General features: G+C 38.0%; 2 protein-coding genes across 3 annotated transcripts; one reads left to right on the forward strand and one right to left on the reverse strand.

Annotated features, from left to right (window-relative positions):
• Positions 1 to 884: 884 nt before the first annotated feature.
• LOC109065400 (cytochrome c oxidase subunit 5B, mitochondrial) lies at positions 885 to 3151 on the forward strand. The gene is made up of 4 exons (XM_019082382.2): positions 885 to 1033; positions 1977 to 2047; positions 2145 to 2244; positions 2509 to 3151. Exons 1-4 carry the CDS (start codon positions 907 to 909, stop codon positions 2619 to 2621), a joined length of 411 nt encoding a protein of 136 aa, XP_018937927.1. The 5' UTR covers positions 885 to 906; the 3' UTR covers positions 2622 to 3151.
• A 66-nt stretch (positions 3152 to 3217) lies between these two features.
• On the reverse strand, positions 3218 to 18782 carry LOC109065342 (AT-rich interactive domain-containing protein 5A-like). Of its 2 annotated transcripts, none has more exons than XM_042730233.1 (7): positions 18649 to 18782; positions 15234 to 15322; positions 10135 to 10300; positions 8652 to 8704; positions 6741 to 6838; positions 6417 to 6570; positions 3218 to 5284 (listed from the first exon to the last, which is right to left on the reverse strand). In XM_042730233.1, the coding sequence occupies exons 1-7, from the start codon at positions 18650 to 18652 to the stop codon at positions 4058 to 4060; spliced, it is 1791 nt and encodes a 596-aa protein (XP_042586167.1). In that variant the 5' UTR covers positions 18653 to 18782; the 3' UTR covers positions 3218 to 4057. The 2 variants fall into 2 exon arrangements, with proteins under 2 accessions (XP_042586167.1, XP_042586168.1); XM_042730234.1 differs by lacking the exon at positions 18649 to 18782 and adding an exon at positions 16574 to 16804.
• Between the last annotated feature and the right edge of the window lie 1005 nt (positions 18783 to 19787).

The raw sequence follows: 19787 nt of genomic DNA on the forward strand, positions 1-19787 counted from the left end.
CCGACACCCCATGTGAACAGGGCATGAGTCAGAACAGCAGGCGCTGTAGTCTACTCCCCCAGGATCAGGAAACAGTCCTCTGTTAAATGTGCTGCACATATCTGAATATTTGGGTTGAACTGTTCTGGAACAGTGTTGTAAATACAACTTAACCACTGACAACTTTCACAACGAAACACAGCGTCTTCACGACAAGATGCCGGCGGCAACAGCGAGAATAAAAGTCACGCCTTCTTTCTCTGCGTGAACATTTGGGCAGCGTTATGCAAATCTTCCCACAGAGTGATGTAGACATGTGAGGGCGAGTTAGAACGAGCCGTTTCAGGGGGGAGTAGACGAGTTTCAACTTTTATAAAGAATATATCTTTGGATTTGAGACTTTAGTCTTTGCAACTTAACAGACCTTCTTTATTCACCAAGAGCTTGCAACACTCCAAAGAGAAAGAAAAACTTGAAATCGCATCATATGACCCCTTTAACTTGTGAAAGGACTCTTGCATCAGTCTCATTCCACATTTCTGTAATTCTGGACACTGTATGTGTACACTGTGCATTGTGTACGATTAGTATATTATGTGTAAATGTGAACATTGTGAATTAGTGTGCTACCACTTAGTGTGAACCAACTATTGTATTTTGTGCATTTAAGACATTGTTTTAGACTGTCTCCACGTGACTGTAACCCGAGATTATTTTTTTGTTTATTGCTTATGTCGTTCTAAATAATAATAAAATACTACATAATAAGATATTTTTATATTATTAATAAAATATGTTTAACATGTCCTCTGACAAAATAAAAGTTACTCTTTTTTTTTCTCTTGTTCGAGTCGTCCAGACCGCTAGATGTCGTCATTGCGCTGTCCCGCGGCGCTCGTCATGTGAAGCGCGCAGCTGCTGCGGCGCATGCGCCGTTCATCAGTAAGAATGGCGTCCAGGCTTCTCTTGAGATCAGCGACCCGCGCTGCTGCTGCTGTTTACAGCCGTCAGTGTCTGCCAGCTCGAGCTCTAGCGAGGGGACTGGCGTCTGGAGGTACTGGTCCATCAATAGCTTTATTTTGAGTGCGTGTTTGGACGCTTTGCGCTGAAGTATACAGCTTAGATCGAGAGTGATATCGCCTGTTTGTGTAGCAACAGCATCTCTCGCCCAGTCATACAAATATACAATCAACTTCATATATATTATATACACATGCACGAGCTTAAGAGCAACTATTGCATCATTTTTGTGGCAATCCTTCATCGTTATTTCCTCCTTGAAGAGTTGTCAGTGTATTCGTACTAAGTCTAATCCTCTTACTCGATGTCATCCTATTAACTTCGTTGCACTTGCAGCAAATAGAAATAGTTTGTTGCATACCAACAATAATGGCAGATGAAATAGATTTGCGTTTCACGCCAAACAGATACCAATTTCTGCCACATAAGCCAAACATTATTTAGTAAATCACAATTGTAAGATTAAATGCGACCAAAAGAAAAATAGAAGTCATGAGATAAAAGTTCGAAGTTGTGAAATTAGCTCTTAATTATGAGTCGTAATTATTACAAAACCCGTAATTATGAAATGCAAATGTATAATTATTAGAGGAGTTGAAATTATGACCAAAAAGTATTTATGTTTATGATGTTTTATGTAATAACTATAATTATAACAATCCTTTTGCCATTTAAATAAATTCATAAGCATTTGAAAAATATATGAGCAGACCAGCTTATCTGTATATTTATGATGTTTTGTGTCATAACTATGGCTTTCTCATAAGTTTGTCATAATTTTAATTTGTTTCATACAGTATGCGTGATTATTTATCCCTTACGAGTCAGAAATGGGCTTCCGGTAGAACCTCTAAGTAGGTCAAGCCAAATGATTTGCTAAAAATTGTGGAAAACAACACAGATAAACTGCGTGTGGAACATCAGCACTCCATGCAGTCTTGGTCTGTAATTTGATTAATTTGTGAACTTGTGTTCAGGCATCCCCACAGATGATGAGCAGGCCACCGGTCTGGAGAAGATTGTGTTGGAGGCGTCCAAGAAAGGAACTGTTAGTGTCTCGTACTGTGTTCTATTGTTCTGTTGTGGCTTCTTGTGAAATAAAGAGTGCTGTGTGAGTTGAGAACAATCAATGCTGTCTTCACTAGGATCCGTATAACATCTTGAAACCGAAGGAGTATGCAGGCTCCAAACAAGACCCTCACATCGTCCCCTCCATAACCAACAAGAGGATTGTTGGCTGTGTTTGTAAGTGATCATATAATGATTTTAGTAAAACTCTTTATGCGTTCATCCTTGTCTCTCATTAATAAATATTGACACGTTAGGATGCTTACTTACTTTACTTAACAATGGCAGTGCTGACTCAAAGGCTGCTGCAAATAAAGACCAAAGATAACTAGTCTACTACTCCTCTTTAATCTAGTATGTGTTTATTATCAGTATGAGCCATTGTCCATCAACCTAATGATATTTGGTCAAACCTGTTAACCTATGTGTCTGTTTTTTGAGGTGAAGAGGACAACACTGCAGTGGTTTGGTTTTGGTTGCATCAGGGTGAGGCCCAGCGCTGCCCATCCTGTGGTGCTTACTACAAACTAGTTCCTCATGAGTTACCCCACTGAAATATACACTTCACCGCACAGGCGGCCTAAACACTCTCACATACTGATTCAGTCACCATAGATAGTCAGACTTATGCACAATATCCTTTGCTAATCTCTGTTCTGAAGAATAGAATTGCACTTTATAGGGGCCTAGTTAGTTCTTTCTCATTGGTTGCTTAACCTGAAATGTATCTGAAATGCGAGATTTGGCAGTGCTTTAACATAGTTTACATACCGTTTTTTGCTGTGCAATATCAGCTGCTTACACATTCCAAACTTTCCTTAGAAATGCAATACATTTATTGCCCTGTTACATAAATGAGCTATTACTTAAAATTTACAAGCATTACAAAAGTTTGCACATTCTTGCAAAAGAGATGATGTCTACAGACGTTGTCTTTGATTTTTTTCAGTGTTTAGACAAAGATTGTACATTCCCTATTCCATGGGGACCCAAAATATGCTCCATTTACTTTGAAAGTGTGTTTCGATTGAATGCTCTCCTCGTTGAACTATCCTGTAAAATAAATGTGGTGTTTCAACACGTATGATGTGTCATCTCATTGATAGAATCTTTGCAATTGATTTACAGGAAGTGTCTTGAAGACCTGAAATCATCTTGACAAATTTATTTTATACAAAAATATTTTTTACATTCAGTCAGTACGCAATGTACCACTATACATTACAGACATTTTTCACATTATTGGTGCACCGTCAAATGCATTGAACTTGTCAAGTGCCTTGAGACTGTAATATAAATGTTAAAAAAAGAAAAAAAAAATGTTTAAAAACAATTTTCTAGGATGTACCCTTATGTGAATATTTCTTTTTGGATATATAAGGGTACATAGCCCTTTATCAAGATATGCAAGAAACTTGATTATTATTTACGCTGGATCCTGAATTGTACCACAAAATAATTTATATTCATTAGAAGAATGGCATTAAAAAATTGTGCATGCTTATTCCACATGAACTAGGAGGCTATTCTTTTTTGCAGATAGAGGTACACTGATGAACATATCAACAAGTAGCATGTACATTTTAACAGCATTTGGCAGACAATTTTCTCCAAAGTGATTTACAACAGTGCATTCACTGCTACATTTTATCAGTATTGTGTATACACTGGGAATTGATTCCAAAACCTTGCTGTTGCAAGTGCCGTGCTCCACCAGCTGAGTTACAGGACTTTGTATGTAACAGTCTTTGAGTTAGCATTAGTTTTTAAAATCAACTTTAAACACTTTGCAACCCATTTTACTTCATGGAAAAATGATCCTGAAACTTGATCCTGAAAACTGACTTGATCCTTCAGTATCAGAGTTTGTAGTTAGATGTAAAGAAGTCTGTATTAAGAAAGTAAACTGTATCAACTTTGGTTTCACGCTGACCTATAGACCTGAAGAATAACAAGGCTAGACTGAAAGGACCAGCCATTTTAGAATAGTTCAGTAGGGCTGCAGGCCTGCCATGTTGTACCCAGTGGGTGGATGCCAGATGGGTAACGGGTAAGGGTAGGGGGGCTCGTAAGATCCAGTAAAGGGGTTGCCCACTGGCGGGCAGTGCATAGAGTGGGTCTGAGCAGAAGGTATTGTTAGATGGCTTGGAAGTAGGACCGGTTGAAGAGGAAGAGCCTTCAACTGTTCGGTTAAGTCTGCCCGAGGTCTCTCTAAGGTTGGCAGGTAGGGCATTGTTAGACTGGGATGAGGGTGGAAGAGGAACTGCTGGGTAGGCAGAGGCAATGCTGTCTTTGCTTTCTCTTTCCTCTCTGTAATGCGATGTGAAGAGGCTACAGGTATCTTCTTCAAGTAGGATTCCTCTGTGGTGGGCCTCTTTAGGAGGTGCTGGGGGTAGGACATGTGTGGTTTAAAAGTGGGCTGTAGTGACACAGGCCTGCAGGGATCTCGTGGTGAGACCTTGTAGAAGCTGGAGGCATGAGGGACCCAGCAGGGTTTGCTGTATGCAGGTGAAGGCAGCCTGTAGGACGCAAGTCTGGTGGTGGATTTACCATCCAAGGTCCATGGCGAAAGACTCCTCTGGGTCTTTTCGCTATGGGGTGGGCCACTATGCAGGAAATCCCTGTAATGGTAGCGGTGATAGTTGGCAAGTTCTTTGCTGCTGGGGTAACATCCGAGAGGCTTGCAAACTCCGGTGCTAGCAGCCTTGGACATGGGCTGAGTGGACAAACGAGGTGGTGTCTTGCTTTCGGGTTCTTTGGAAGGAGGCTGGGTCGTCACGTCTATACAGTCCTCAGAGGAGACGGAGCAAGGAGAGGGACTACGGGACAAGGAGCCAGATGGAGAGGAGACAGGAAGGGGTGAGCCATCGGAAGAGTGACGAGTGCGAGTGGAAGAAGGACACACAGGAGACTGGGAGGAGTGGGACAGCTGAATAACAGAGGGTCTCTCCAGTTCTGCACCGTCCTCCAAGGCACCAGAGGCAGGAATGGTCAGGCTAGCCTGGGCCAGACGCTTCTTCTTCTCCAAGGGAGAGATCACCTCAGTCGGGGTAGGAGTATGAAGGAGAGGGATCTCTCTGGAGCAGGTGCCAGGGTGGGGACCGTGGACAGAAACTGCGGATGACTGATCAGAGTCCAGGCGATCGGAGGATGCCAACCAGGGACTGTGATGGGAGCACATGCCTCTCTCACAGTGATGATCTGATCCCATTTTCTCCTGTGAACAAAAGGGATATGCTTCAGAACAAGGAGCAGACAGATATGTCTCCACACACACGACATTTAGAGATATACACTATGCATCAAATTGTTGTTTTGTTGGCAATATAAAAGCAACATTGTGAATATTGTGAAAGTTCTAATGTGCCTTTTATTTGGCAATTAAATTTCCTAAAGAATGTCATTAGACTAGCTGATCGACTGTGACCCATCCTTCTCCCAAGACTAAGAATATGGGAGCATTTAGAATGGTGTTAAAATCATCTCCCGGAGGGCCACAGTCCTGCAGAGTTTAACACCAACCTTATCCAACACAATTACCTTAAATTTTCAAGTAATCCTGAAGACCTTGATTAGCTCCCTGTTGAAAAACAGCATATGAAGGGTAGGTATGTTTTGAAGCAAAGCAGCTGGTTTAAGCTGGTCCTGAGCAGGAGCTAGTTGCTAAGACCAGTCATAACCAGCTCATGACCAACTAAGGACCAGCTAAAACCAGCTGCCATGCTTCAAAACATACCTAACCAGCATATGCTCTTTTTTTTCAACAGGGCTGGTTTAGGTGTATTTAATTAAATCTGAAGCTAAACTCTACTGTAGCCCTCCAGGAACTGTTTGACATCCCTGATTTAGATAGTAGCATAAACAGTACTAAATTCTTTTCTATGAATGGGTTCAAACAGCCAAACGTCCAGGGCATAGGTCTTCAACCCTGCACCTGGGGACCCACTGTCCTGCAGAGTTCAGCTCCAACCCTAATTAAACACACCTGATCCAGCTTATCAAGGTGTTCAGTATCACTAGAAAAGTTACAGGCCAGGTGTGTGGAAGAAGGTTGGACAGTGAGTCCCCAGGAGCAGGTTTGAAGACCTGTGGTCCAGGGTGTTTCCCTGCCTATGGCCTGAGACACTGGGATTGGCTCCAGCATGCCCTGGACTCTACATAGGACAACTGGTTTGAAGAATGAATGGATGGTTCAAATGGTCCATTTCAATGAATCAATTCAACAATCTGTTTGCGTCATTACTTAAAATGTGTCATCACAAAGCTGAAGTTCTCCAGCATAGCTCCAACCCTAAATGTACATTTGACAAAGAGTTTCTTTGATCCAAGTGCATTTTCTTCCTGCTTACCTCGCACTCTTCTCTCTCCATCTTCCTCTTCTTCTTGCTGTCTGGCTTACTTCCCCTGTTCTCAGGGCTCCTCTTGTACTGCTTTCGAGGTTTGGAGGGTGGTAGCGGTTTGTCCTCTTCCCCTCTCAGCTGCCGCTCAAAGGGCAACACCAATCTGCACAAACAAAGAGTTTTACTGTTGGAGCCATAGGTTAACAGTCAATGCACATTTCTTCAACTGAGCAGTTGTGTTCATGTGGGCAATGTGAGTTTGAGCGATCCGACTTTCGACTTGTGATTCTGAATAAAGTAGTCTGGTTCATTACATTAAACAAGTGAGTTTACCTTTCGTAGTGTCTGCGTGTGCAGGTGGCTGCACTGGTACTGCCTGGACTACCACCCAGCTCATCATACACATTTTTCCATAGCCTCCGCGCTGTTACCTGTGAGCAAACACAACGTTATTACATACAATTAGAAGAAAAGAAAACTAAATTTAACTACCTACTGTACTGTAGCAACTTCTCTGACAATGATTAAATTACAAACCCAGATAATAATGACTAATTCACGAGTTTGCACATATATACACTGCCCGTCCAAAAAAAAAAAAGTCAAAAAATCTTTGGGATGTACTGGAGAAGACTTTGCACAGTGGTCTGACTCTCCCATCATCAATACAAGATCCTGGCGAAAAATTTATGCAACTCTGGACGGGAATAAATGTTGTGACATTGCAGAAGCTTATTGAAATGATGCCATGGCGAATGCGTGCCATAATCAAAGCTAAAGGCAGTCCAACGAAATATTAGAGTGTGTGACTTTTTTTTTTGGACGGGCAGTGTATATTCAGATAGAGTAGATAGTATGCATATTTGGTGTGCTGTCTGAGGAGAGGGCTCCAAGCTCTGCATTTAGCCAGAACCCACAGAACTCCTCCATATCCCAAGCTGGGATAGGAATAATTAGGAGTTGGGAAGGAGGAGGGAAACCTGAAAGCAGTTGTGGGACAGAGTTAAGTTGGCCCCCTTCTCTCTCACTCTGCTTCCTGTCAGATCTAAACTGTCCTATCATAAAGGCAAAATGAATAAAAACATAGTGTGGTTACATAAATTTACCTTTATACAACAAAAGTTTGCGGGCAAAATCCAGTCTTCTCAATGGGAATTTCACACAAGGGATGTGTTCCCTATATAGATTTATTATTATATGTCAATTTGCCACGTTGACCAACACAATTCTGTTTAATTAGGAAGTGACCTCTGACTAAACGATGCTTCATGCATCACTACTGACAATGGACCTTCTTTGCCCACAAAGTTTCGCTGATGTGAAAGTGCCTTTTGGATAAATGTTTCATGTGCAATACTAAATTAGCATCTGTGCTTGCATTTTTTGTTTTCTTGGACTGACTGTGTGTGTATTGCATGCACTGCAGTATCAGTCTGATCAGCCCCTGTCATAGTGGAACTTCATGATTAGTCACTGGTTAGTTTCAGAGGTTGCCTCGTGTGTAAGTACATACCCCAAATTTATTTTCACAGGCTGATAAAAGTTTCAGCTTTACAATGCTAATACCACCCTTACTGCTTTGACACATTGCTAAATCAATTAATGACCAAGGTACTTTTTATTTACAGGTATCAGTCCTCTGAAGTTTGTTTGATGACAGCAAACACGTTCAGTTCAGTTGTGTTACTGGAAAAAAGTTTGACTGATGCAATGATGGCATTTTGTTTTTTGCATGACTCTTTTTAGAGTACAAGGTCAGACTTTCCACTCCCAGACCTAATTCACACACATACACAAGACTCCCTTTGACCAAGACTAAAATTATATGCACACAGACATCGGTTTTACTGACCACACGCACACTCATTAAAAATACAAAAACTTTAGCACCTTAGAGTGAGTGGAAACTTAAGTGTGACACAACAAAGCTTTGAAGCAGCAGGTTTGGGCAGAAAGAGCTAGGTGGAAGATGGACCCCCGTTCTCATTGTGGTCATAACGGTCACTGTTGTACGTATGGCGTGGCCTAAAGCCATCATAGTTTCCACTCTGCAAGAGCAAGTGGCAAATGCATGACCTGCTTCTTAACTTCCTCATTAGGTGCAGAAGACTCGGGCAGTTGGCATACTTGCACAATATATCGACAAGGTAATGCTATCGGGGTGTGAATGAGAGATGGGGGAGATAGACCAGCACCAGGTTGTGAAAGGTCTGTCTGGAGGTTTGTTTGCGTGAGGATACTTACCGCATCATATCCCCCAAGTGTCTCCACAGCTTTGTAGATTTTCCACAGGTTGACTGGAAAAAAGACAGAGACATGATTGCGTCAATGCACAAATTTGTCATCAAAACTGTGAAAATCAGTGAAATGAGGTGCTCTTCTGCTAAAGGAAGTCAGATTAAATGTTATGCGAGCTGTTTCATTCATATAGATATATAATAGATATATATATGCGACCTTGTTACCAAATTTTGGGACATTCTGAAATACATTTTAAAAAAGAAGAAGAAAAAACAACAACAATGCCAGAGGATATAACAGGGTTGCAAATTTAGCACAAATGTAGCCTCACTCAGTAGTGGTACCAAATGTTGGTTTGTGGTTATTAATAAACATATGTTCTATTAACTAAAGAAAATATTTTGGTTAACAGACTCAACATAACAAAATTTTTAACAACCTACAAAATGTATTGCCTGTCTGTCCCAATATAAAAAGTCCAAATTGAGTCAACTTTGAGTGTAATGTAATGAGGAAAAATCATATTGTAACACAGCTATGCAAAATGTGGGACTACATATAATTCATTTCATAATTTAAATTTTTTTTAATACAATTAATACACAAGTTCAATAGACTGTAAAAATTCTGACTAATGATAATAATTTAATTCTATTTCATTTAATAATAGATTAATTAATTCATTTTAGATTTGTTTTAAGATAACAGTTAACACAACAGTTATCAAACAGTTCTCAAACATCAGTAATAATGTTAAAAGTAATAAAAAAAGTCCTTGCACACAAAAGTGTACCACATTCTTGGAAAGTGTCAGATACAGTACATGATTTAGTCAGCATGTTTTATATATATGATATATTAGTGGTTTTAAGTGCATTGCAACCCAAAAAATGGTTGCGGGTGTGTTCTGTTCTAATGAATCATGATAAATGTAAGTATTAAAATGCAATTAACTAAACAGCTGTGCGTAGCTGGAACGGCATTATAAATAGGCTGTTCAACTTTTAAAAGGAAGGAGAAAACCTTTAACTTTGTTACTGATGTCAAAGTCTGTGTATCTGATCTTTTGCTTGTAAAAGCTAATCAAATCAGACAGATTCCAACACGTATACATTGTGTAACATGCCCTCAAGCTCAGAAACCATGAACAAAACTATAGAAGGTAAAACAAAAGCCAGAGACAATATTAAACATGGGATCACTTGGTTTGTGACAACCACAGTGTGTTTTGGTGAGGTGAATTATGGCTGCTGAAAGCTTCAAACTTAAACTTTTGCATACTGTAGGGCCTACACAGTTCTTAACAATTACATTTGCATCAAATTTATTGAATTACAGTACATTTGCACGATTTTGAGAGTATTTGAGGTTTTTGTGTTGGATTGCCACATGATGTTCAATGTAAAATCTACAACTTGAAGCAAAACCAGCTGAAAACCACTTATTTAAATGCTGTAATATTACATGCAACAGTATTCAGACTCACTCTGTTTAAAGCCAAGATGGGGAATTCTCTCTATAGGCGTGCCTCGTTCCTTCATGAAACAGTACAGATTGGTCACAAAGGTCCTCTCTTCACTCTCAGATTGGTCCGTTCTGGAGCCTTCCTCACTGCTATTGGTGGACACCACGTTCTCCATCTCCCTGCTGGTCTAGTGGAACAATAGTGTATGATTAAAAGTCACAAAATCACAAAAGTTGTCCCAAAAAAGTGCTTTTACTTGAAGAAAGAATATTTTAGGAATATAACCCATATTCCTCACTATTATACTGTGAAAAAATATTTTATTCATGATTAACATTTAAATAGTAATCAATTCAGATTATGGTAGTATTTCTTGTACAATTTAAATAAAATAAATAAAAAAAATTAATTAAATATATAATATTTACACATATAAGTAAAATATTTTTTTCACTGACTTTATGCAAGATATATTTTTTTATAAACTTTATTTTTTCTCATTTTTATTTTAAGGAGAAATGACCTGGGCATGTTTTTGTGAGAATCACCCTAGTTGAAAAATTTTCTACTTCATATAACTGTCAGTTTCTGCCCAATTCAGGAGTTCCCAACATAACAGTTCAATAACCAATAAATCTACAGTGTGTGTGTGCACTGTACACGATATAGGCAATATATGAATATATGTGGGTGAGTTTGTGTCATTTACAGGAAGCAGCGTAACTGTGCTTCGAACAACCTTCAAATTTCACTTTCACACAAACAGCCTGATAAATCTTCTCACTGATTCATTTTCTCAAAGCCTCATGCAAAATTGCAGGTGATATAGGTGCTCATGCAACCCCGTTCTGCGACCAGTCATATTCAGAGTGTGAGACTGAAAACACAACAGCTTTGGCTTTCACCACCACTTTCAATAAGTAACCAGACATCCTGTTTGAAGGGAAACCGAACCACTGGTGGGGTTTTCACAAAAGAAACTGCACTGGTGCTGTACTCCACGCTGTGATGAAGACACAAGTGGTGCAAACATGAGAAACTTTGCAGTTACTGCAAGATGGCGGAGTTTGGTGTCCGCAAATCTTGTGATTTTCAGCTGAAACACAAGAGTATGAATGTAGCCTTCCTTATCTATATGATACTAAAAAAGTGAAGTGGGATTATGAGATATGTTCCTCACATCACACTTTCGCACAATTTGATCAAAAAGCCTTGTGGAAGAAGCTAAACTCCAGAATAAAGGGCTGTTCATGATAACTACAGTGATAACGTTTTAATACTTCACATCACAACTAACAATAACAACAACAACACAGAGGAACGATGATGTTTAAATAAATTTTTTCCAGCTGATGCACAATAAAACCATTAAAAGCCAATCAAAATACACCTGACTTTAAAGCAGCAGACGACAAAACTGCACCACACGCTTATAATAAACAATATATTATCGTCCATTATTTTGGACACTAATATAGTTATCTTTATATTTATGATTCTTGGTGTGAACCGGCCACAATATGGACCACAGAAATGTACTTGCAGTTATTGCAATAATAATGATATAAGACCACTTAAGTGTACTTAGAGTTCAATTTAATGACTATGTTTCTGAATCTACATAAGCAGTAGGATTTTTAGAAAGGAAAAAAATACATTATGAATAATTTACTAAATAATGTAATCTATAAAAAAGTAGCCATTTACAATAACTGATACAGTAACTGTAATCAGATTATGAGTACTTTAAAATGTAATATAATCTAATTACAAGTACTTATTTTTTGGAATCTGTGTAATCCAGATTACATGTAATCAGTTACTACCCAGCACTGCCTACTGCCTACAGTTTAGATCCCTCCTTCACTGCACATTTATTAAAGTTTTTTGCCTTTTTAATCGTCCACCATGTGAAAGGCGCAAGTCTGATAACTTAGAAACACCTCTTCTCATGATTTGGGGTATGATCCATATCTTTAGCACAAACTGTTCAGGATAAGTTACGCACTTTAGCAAACACTGCTAAAGCGATGATTGGCACCTTATAAACTTTGTAGACATTCTTGTATAGCAAGGAACTGTTGAAAGAGGGAAGTAAGTGAATGTTATCTACAGAAAACAGCACATTCACCCCTGTGTGGCAAAGTGCTAAATGATCAGGCCAAAGTGGAACTGCTAGCATCTAGCGCGCAAGGACACAGGACAATGACCCACAGTACAGACAGGCCGCAAGCGAGAAATGAAAGAGTGAAGGCATGCAGAAATGAACGCCAGCCGTCACAAGTTCGCCCACTCAGTAACAATACACATGACTTATAAGAGGCGGGCAGAAAAGTTGGTAAACCCTAGAAAATAAGTTAATGTAAGCAAAATATGACAAAAGCTGCTTATGTACAGCTGGTATACATTGTGTCTTTGATGCATGTCAGACCAACTGGGGTTTTACGGGGCCATTATTAAACACATGATTTTATAAAAAATTATTTTTTTAGCCAATCATAAATGAGTACATTTACACAAAGAAGTCTAAAAGATACAGAACTAACAGGGTTGTAAGTTATCATAAAAAAATCAACTTTGATGGAAGAAACAACTGACTTTGAATTGAACTCATTATAACAATATTGTCTTTTAAAGCTGTTTTACAGCACAATATGAATTGTCTCTATAGTTATGTTCATGTTCTCTGTGAAGCTGTTTTGAAACAATCTATATTGTAAGAAGCGCAGCAGAACTTAAGGTAACTTGACTTGACTAACAATAAATCAACATGGAAAAACTTAATTTTGTACAAAAGTGTGTAATCTTTTTGAAACCAGGCTAAGCTGGTTTGCTGGTTTTAGGTTTTGGCCACTTCTCAGCTAAGCTTAGACTTGTTTCAGCAGGTGTTTTTTTTTTTTTTTTTAGCAGGCTTAATTGTTTGTGGAAACGATTTTTTGGAAACAACGTTTGGTCAAATCACATTCGCCCGCCAAAAGGGTAAAAAGACAAAAACAATTCGTAACAGCTTTTCGAAGAGAAATTCCCCAGTGACTATATATGCTACGCACAGAAAGCTTTGGATTTCCATTTGATGACTCTGGTGGTTGATCTCTGCCGTTTGCTGCCAAAGCAATGTTCAGTCAGTAAGTTTCACACTGAATAGAGTTCCTCAGAGAGGGTAACTTCTTCCCAGAATAAGGCCTCTACAATGACTAATATTGTGCATATAGGGCTTTATTCTAGCCTCTGAGTAATATAGAAGATAAGAAGGCCCCTTTTCAGTGTACTGAAATGAGTAAACATTGAGGCCTGAGGTTAAATCTCTCTTCTGTGAAGGGAATAATATCATACATGTAGGCCTAAAAGCTGGGGCAATCTAAAAGAGTCTGATTCATTTTTTCCCTCACTTCAATCGTAAATACAACAGAGAAAAATTGACACGTCTATTGCTATGGCTGCTGCTGAGCTCCAGTGTGTCCTGAATTGAGTCATCTTCACTGAAATTTCATATACGGCTTTATCTGATTACCATCTACCCAAACATTTCCTGTTATATTGACAACACAGATAACCAGCTTTGAGGAATAGTGTGTTAGCACTAGTTCTTGGAATAAATATTTGAATATCTTGTAATCAAGGGAAAATGAGTTTTTGAGAAAAACGCAGGTGGTAGTTTTTTTCCGAATTTGGTTTATAATGGTCTGTTTATATTGTGTATGCATTTTGTGTCTTTTATCTAATGAAACTGTTACAAAATCATTCTTTAACCACAAATATAATCAAAGAAGAGATGCAACTGGTGGAATGCATATTAAAATACGTGCTCTCACAAAACTATTTAGGCCACTTGATATGTAAGAAAAACACAAGATCACTCGTTCAATTTAATACAGTCATATCAAGACCACAATAGGGAAGAGCTTAGCTCTTAAATGCTACCTTCGAGTTTCAAACAGGAAGGGTTTTTTTGTGTGTTGAGAATTGTGCCCCCGTCCCTCTCGAACTGTGGCTAAAAGTAGCACAGACCCCAGTGTGAGAGACTTTCTGCGAGCTGCAGCTCTTAAATTTCCACCTCATTCAAATTTCGGAAAAGTGCGTGGGTTAGTCTGCAGCGGACGTGTCAATAACACTCAGAATGAGAGTTTATACATGCTGATGAAGACGCAGTGGCATGGCCAGCGCTCGCCACCAAAACCACATGGCTTTCAACTTCTGACGCCACCCTGGAAATATGATGCATCTTTGCACTAGCATACAAACACTGTTTTCAATTACAAGAAGTGTGAGGGAGAAAAAAACAAAACATCTGTGATTGTTTGTATGCGTGTTCTTGTGTGTAGCATAAAAGAAATGACTATACGTGCCACATTTTATCAACCCTCCTCGATGTAACACTCAAAACTCACTCATTCACTTGTTATTCTGACGTACTGCAGAAACAAAGAACCGAAAACTGTAACCGAAATAAATGAGACCAGGGGGCTGTTGAGTCAATGCATGTAAATATACTGGGATACGGATTTTTCCTGCTCGCATCAGAGAAAAAAAGCTTTTCTCTTGCAAAATGAAAGTCGAATGGACGATCTAACCACAAGGTAACACTGTCATATCTCATGTGACTAACTACTGTTACTGACATCAGCATTCTCAGTAACCGAAATATTGCAATAATACCAGAAATCAATTTGGCAACAGTCATTAGATCGAAAGGGGAAGTGAGATGTTATTTTTACGAGCAAAATTTGCACTTCAGCCACATCAGGAGAATCAGTTATGTGAAATTTACATAAACTACATACAAATTCAAATTCACATTTACAGTTTTGGGAAATGATGCTTTGAAGGGACAGTTCTCCCAAAATAATATGAATTCTGTCATCATTTACTCGCCCTTGTGATGCTCCAAACCCTTTTAGATTTTCAGCGGAACACAAAAGCAGAAATTTTGAGAACTGCCACGTAGCTTTTGCCACAGAATGACCATCATGAAAATAGTCTGTGACTGAAGTCATATGATAGCATCTGGTAAACTATGATCGAGAAATGTTCTCACAAATGTGTACTTCCACAAGGAATAACACCATTCAGCTTGAAATAAAAGAGAAGGAGTGAATCACGAGCCACATGTGCTGCCTTACCTGGTTTGCTGAATTCATCTCCTGCTTTTTCTTTTCACAGTCTTCTAGTTCTCCTTCACCAACATCGACCTCTCCTCGAGGGTCCAACACTAAAACAAAGCACAGCATACTAGTTACACACAAATGAAGGTGTAAACACGTAATACATCAAAAGAGTTACACACTACAGTGACTTAAATGTTCCGATTTGAGTTTTTTAGTTTCCATTGTTGATGCAGTTGAATCAGTTGATGAATTCTCATTTTGGAAACAGAGAGACGGGTCTTTTTCAGAGACACCACAGAAAAGCAGTGGTGAATACTTTGGGAAGCAATTGGTAAACTAGAACTGGTTCACCCAGAGATTGACATGCAAATTCTGTCAAGATGTATTCATTCCAAACCTGTATGACTTTCTTCTGCAGAACACAGAAAGATAAATAAATAAAACGTTTCTTTGACCACACAATGAAAGTAAATGAAACCAGTGTTGTTTTGGGCTCCGCTGACTTTCATTGTTTAGTTAAAAACTGCTGAAACATTCTTCAGTCTTATTTTAGTATTAATTATACACTATTAGTATTTATTATTAAACGTATTTATTAAGATTTTTAATGAGCTTTTATTTTAATATTTTCAGTTTTCATTTTTACCATTTTTTAGTTTACATTTGAATAATTTTGCTACATGCTTTTTAAACTTTTAATCATTTTCAAGATTAAAAAAAATATTTCTATATAGCTTTAGTGAATTTCTATTTCAGTTTTAGGAACTTAAAACTTATACTTGTTTCTTTTTTAAGGTTTTTTTTTTTTTTTTACTTTGAGACATTTTGTTATTTTCTTTTATCACTTTTATTAGGGTTTTCTATATAGATTAACTGAATTTTTAATTCAGTTTTAGAAATTTCATTCCGTCAGCTTATGCGAAAATGCTGCCAAGACAACAGTTCTAGTTTTCAAGTTTTAAGTTTTTTATCTAATATTTAGATTTAGATTTTATTTCCGCTTTATATCAATTACCGAAAATCTGTAAATGTTTTAGTTTTGGTTAACAATAAAACCACAGTATTTAAAACATCCTCTTTTGTACTCGACGGAAGACAGTCAGTCAAAAAGGTTTGGAACAACATTAAGGTAAATAAATGACAACTGTCCCTTTACAAACAGCATTTACACTGATTAGATCTGCATAAACATCCCTCACCTCTATACTCTTAGAAAAAAAGTCTGAGGTACAAAGTTGTCAATGGAGTATACCTACAAAAGCTAAAGGGTACATCTTTGCACCTTATTTACCCTAAATGTACCATAACGGTACGTATTAGTGATTTAAGAGTACATAAAGTTATCATATTAGTACCTTTTGAAAGGTTATCGTTCCAGTGAGAGTTTGGCGTCTTTGAGTATATCCTGTGTATCCCAGTCACATTAAAAATCGAAATCAGCTGCTAATGTAGCATGAGCAGAGCAACGCTCTGTTTACCCAGCATCTGCTTTATAAAATGCAGTTCTGAATCTGAAGTATGGAGTTAAATGGGCGTGTAAGACACATTAAGAAAGAAAGAATGAAAGAAAGAAAGAGAGAACATTCTAATACGAAACCACATGATTACAACACTACTTCCTGTCTGTATGCATAAACCACAGCTATGTGATACTCTGCTCGAATATAAAAATAAACGTTTGTGAGCTGTCTAACAAAATTAACTCACCAACGCATCCTCTTTTATAAAATCTATATCTTGCATAAACGTACCAGTCGTGCATTTATTGAACAGTCTTGTATCATTCGGACATCGAATGTGCAGTGATTCGATTTTTATACGCTTTGTATTTCTGTAGAAGGTGCAGGGGAGGACGCTATCATCACACTGAACTCTCGATGCCCACATTTCAGGTCAATAATGGCACACAGGCAAGCATATCAAGCCATCTACCCTTCAGGTATCTGGTGTGAATAGAACCAGCACAATGTAACCATCAGGCACCTGACAGCATCTTATTCACAAACCACACAAGCACTGAATTATAGGTTGGCTCTGGGTTGCCTCTACCTCAAAGTCTCCACTTCCCCTTCTCGCCACTCTTTACACTCATATCTCTGTCTGTAACATCCAGCAACGCTTCGCTTTCGAGATCAGACGTTTCCTGTGCCAGGGCACTCAACAGGCTTCTGTTATTTTACTTCCCCTTCTGAGCCACAGTGCAGAAAGATTGTGACAAGTTGGACTGATATTATCACTGGTGCGATAGCAGCTTCTGCATTGTTTCTGGCAGCCTGCTATTGTGCGGATGGGACAAAAAAAAAGTTCTAAACCCAAATGAATTCTTTAACTGAGCCTCACTACAAACACCAGAAGGCTTTAAAATGCGGCTTTTCTTCTGAAGGGCTTACCATGAATTTGTCATTTCCTTGATTGTCTCACAAATATAACCATAACGTGTGATAACATCACAATGTTATAGCGTCATAATGTCACAAACAAACTGGTATTCGCATTATGACTACATCAAAGCACGATAACAAGTTATCAGCGTAGAAATACATATCTGCGATAAGGCTTCCCAAACAGAAATGGCCTGTGATGTTTGGTCAATAAGCTTATCTGGCCTGTTCTCATCAGTTTGCTGTTGGTGTATCAGATGAGGGGTTTTACGCTTCAACAGCAATGTGTTGCTATTTCTCTAAACCACTTCCTCAAAGAGCAAAACCTGTTATGGTTACTCATATCTAGTCCTTATTATAGTCACTTAAATTACTAAAAATGACAGTAATAGCCATTATGGAAATCCACTTAACATTAACTCCTTCCAAAAAAGCTAATCTTTTATTTGATTTGACTCATTGTTTAAACTAGCTAGGCTACTACTAAATAATCAAACAGCGATTAGTATATTTTTACTAGCGTTATATTGTTTATCATCTCAACCAGTAACCTAATATTCATTAGCCTACTTACTATTTCAGTTTTTTCGTAAGATGTCTCAGTAAGATTTTGAATTTAACTACATAGTAGCTATTCTGATTAGTCTAGTATTTTATACACAACAAGTAAAAATTAAATTATAATTAGTGAGATAAGAAATAGCTTAGATACTAACGTTAGCGTCTCAGAAACGGTTACGGTTTGAACCGCTTCTGTAACGTTATGTGGATTTAAAATATAACGTTAGGCTAGACAATATCTTAAATCTATCTATTAGGCATTGAAATTAAAACCTGAAAACGGACTCTTTAGATTAAAACCTGAAAACGGACTCTTTAGATTTGTTTTGAAGAAACTCTGATAACTGTCAATGCCGAGCAAATCAGTTGACAGAGACTCTCGTCTTGTGTAAGAACTAAGCAATACAAAGTATTATGTGATAGCGAGGCCATGTTAATTTCCCACATTAGAAAGTTTTCGCATCGTTTATAGTAATATAATCGCTTACCCATTTTAGAAGAGCGCGTCGTCCGCGGCTGGTAATATCAGGAGCGCGCGTGCTGACGTCCGTCTGCTCGTCTCGTGTCTGAGTAATTGACAGCTCGCTCTCCAGCACGCGCTCTCTCTACAGCACTTCCTCCTCGCTCGGTTCAATCAGGAACCCTGGGACTCTGAGTCCTCTTCAAAGACTGTGTGTGTGTTTTTTTTAAGCGGTACGTTCTCGTTTTAAACAAGTTGGTTTACAGACTTTGAGTGCATGTTTCCGTTAATAGGTTTTCAGTATGTCTAACTGCAGTTTTGTACGGAATCTTCTTCTCTCAGAGTTTCAATTTTGAAATCAGAAAAATACACTATATATATAAATTATTAGGATATATGTGATATATGTGTGTCATAAGGGTCAATTTTTTATTTTATTTAATTTTTTTAAATTGAAATTTAGTGTATAGAACCTGAAAGTTGAATGAATAAACTTTCCATCGATGTATGGTTTGTTAGGGTAGGGCAATATTTGGCTGAGATACAACTATTTGAAAATATGAAATCTGAGCGTGCAAAAAAAAAAAAAAAAAAAAAAGAATTAAATAAAATAAAATAAAAAAAGAATTATATATATATAGGCTATATATATTCTAAATATTGAGAAAATTGCCTTTAAAGTTGTCTAAATGCATATTACTCATCAAAAATTAAGTTTTGATATATTTACGGTAGGAAATTTACAAAATATATTCGTGGAACATGATCTTTACTTAATATCCTAATGATTTTTGGCATAAAAGAAAAATCGATAATTTTGTTCTATAAGATGTATTGTTGGCTATTGCTACAAATATACCCCGTGCATGCTACTTATGACCCGTTTGGGGTTCAGGGTCACAAATGTTTAAAATTATGATGATTTAAGAGCAAAATAACCCATTTTGATATTTAATGTGTGACAATGATTTATTGACATTGTCCTTTAATTATGGCATCATTTCCAGTGCAACAACGATTCTGAACCTAAATTGAATTTCTGTTTAGACCAGATGGAATAAAACACATTCATAGAAAAGGAAAACAAAATCAAAGATAAATATCACTGGTGAACAATATTTTGATGGCTCATAATCTCCAGTTGAGCCACAGTTTTGTCAATTTATG

This window comes from Cyprinus carpio, chromosome B8, assembly GCF_018340385.1.
Source record: "Cyprinus carpio isolate SPL01 chromosome B8, ASM1834038v1, whole genome shotgun sequence".
Taxonomy (NCBI): Eukaryota; Metazoa; Chordata; class Actinopteri; order Cypriniformes; family Cyprinidae; genus Cyprinus; species Cyprinus carpio.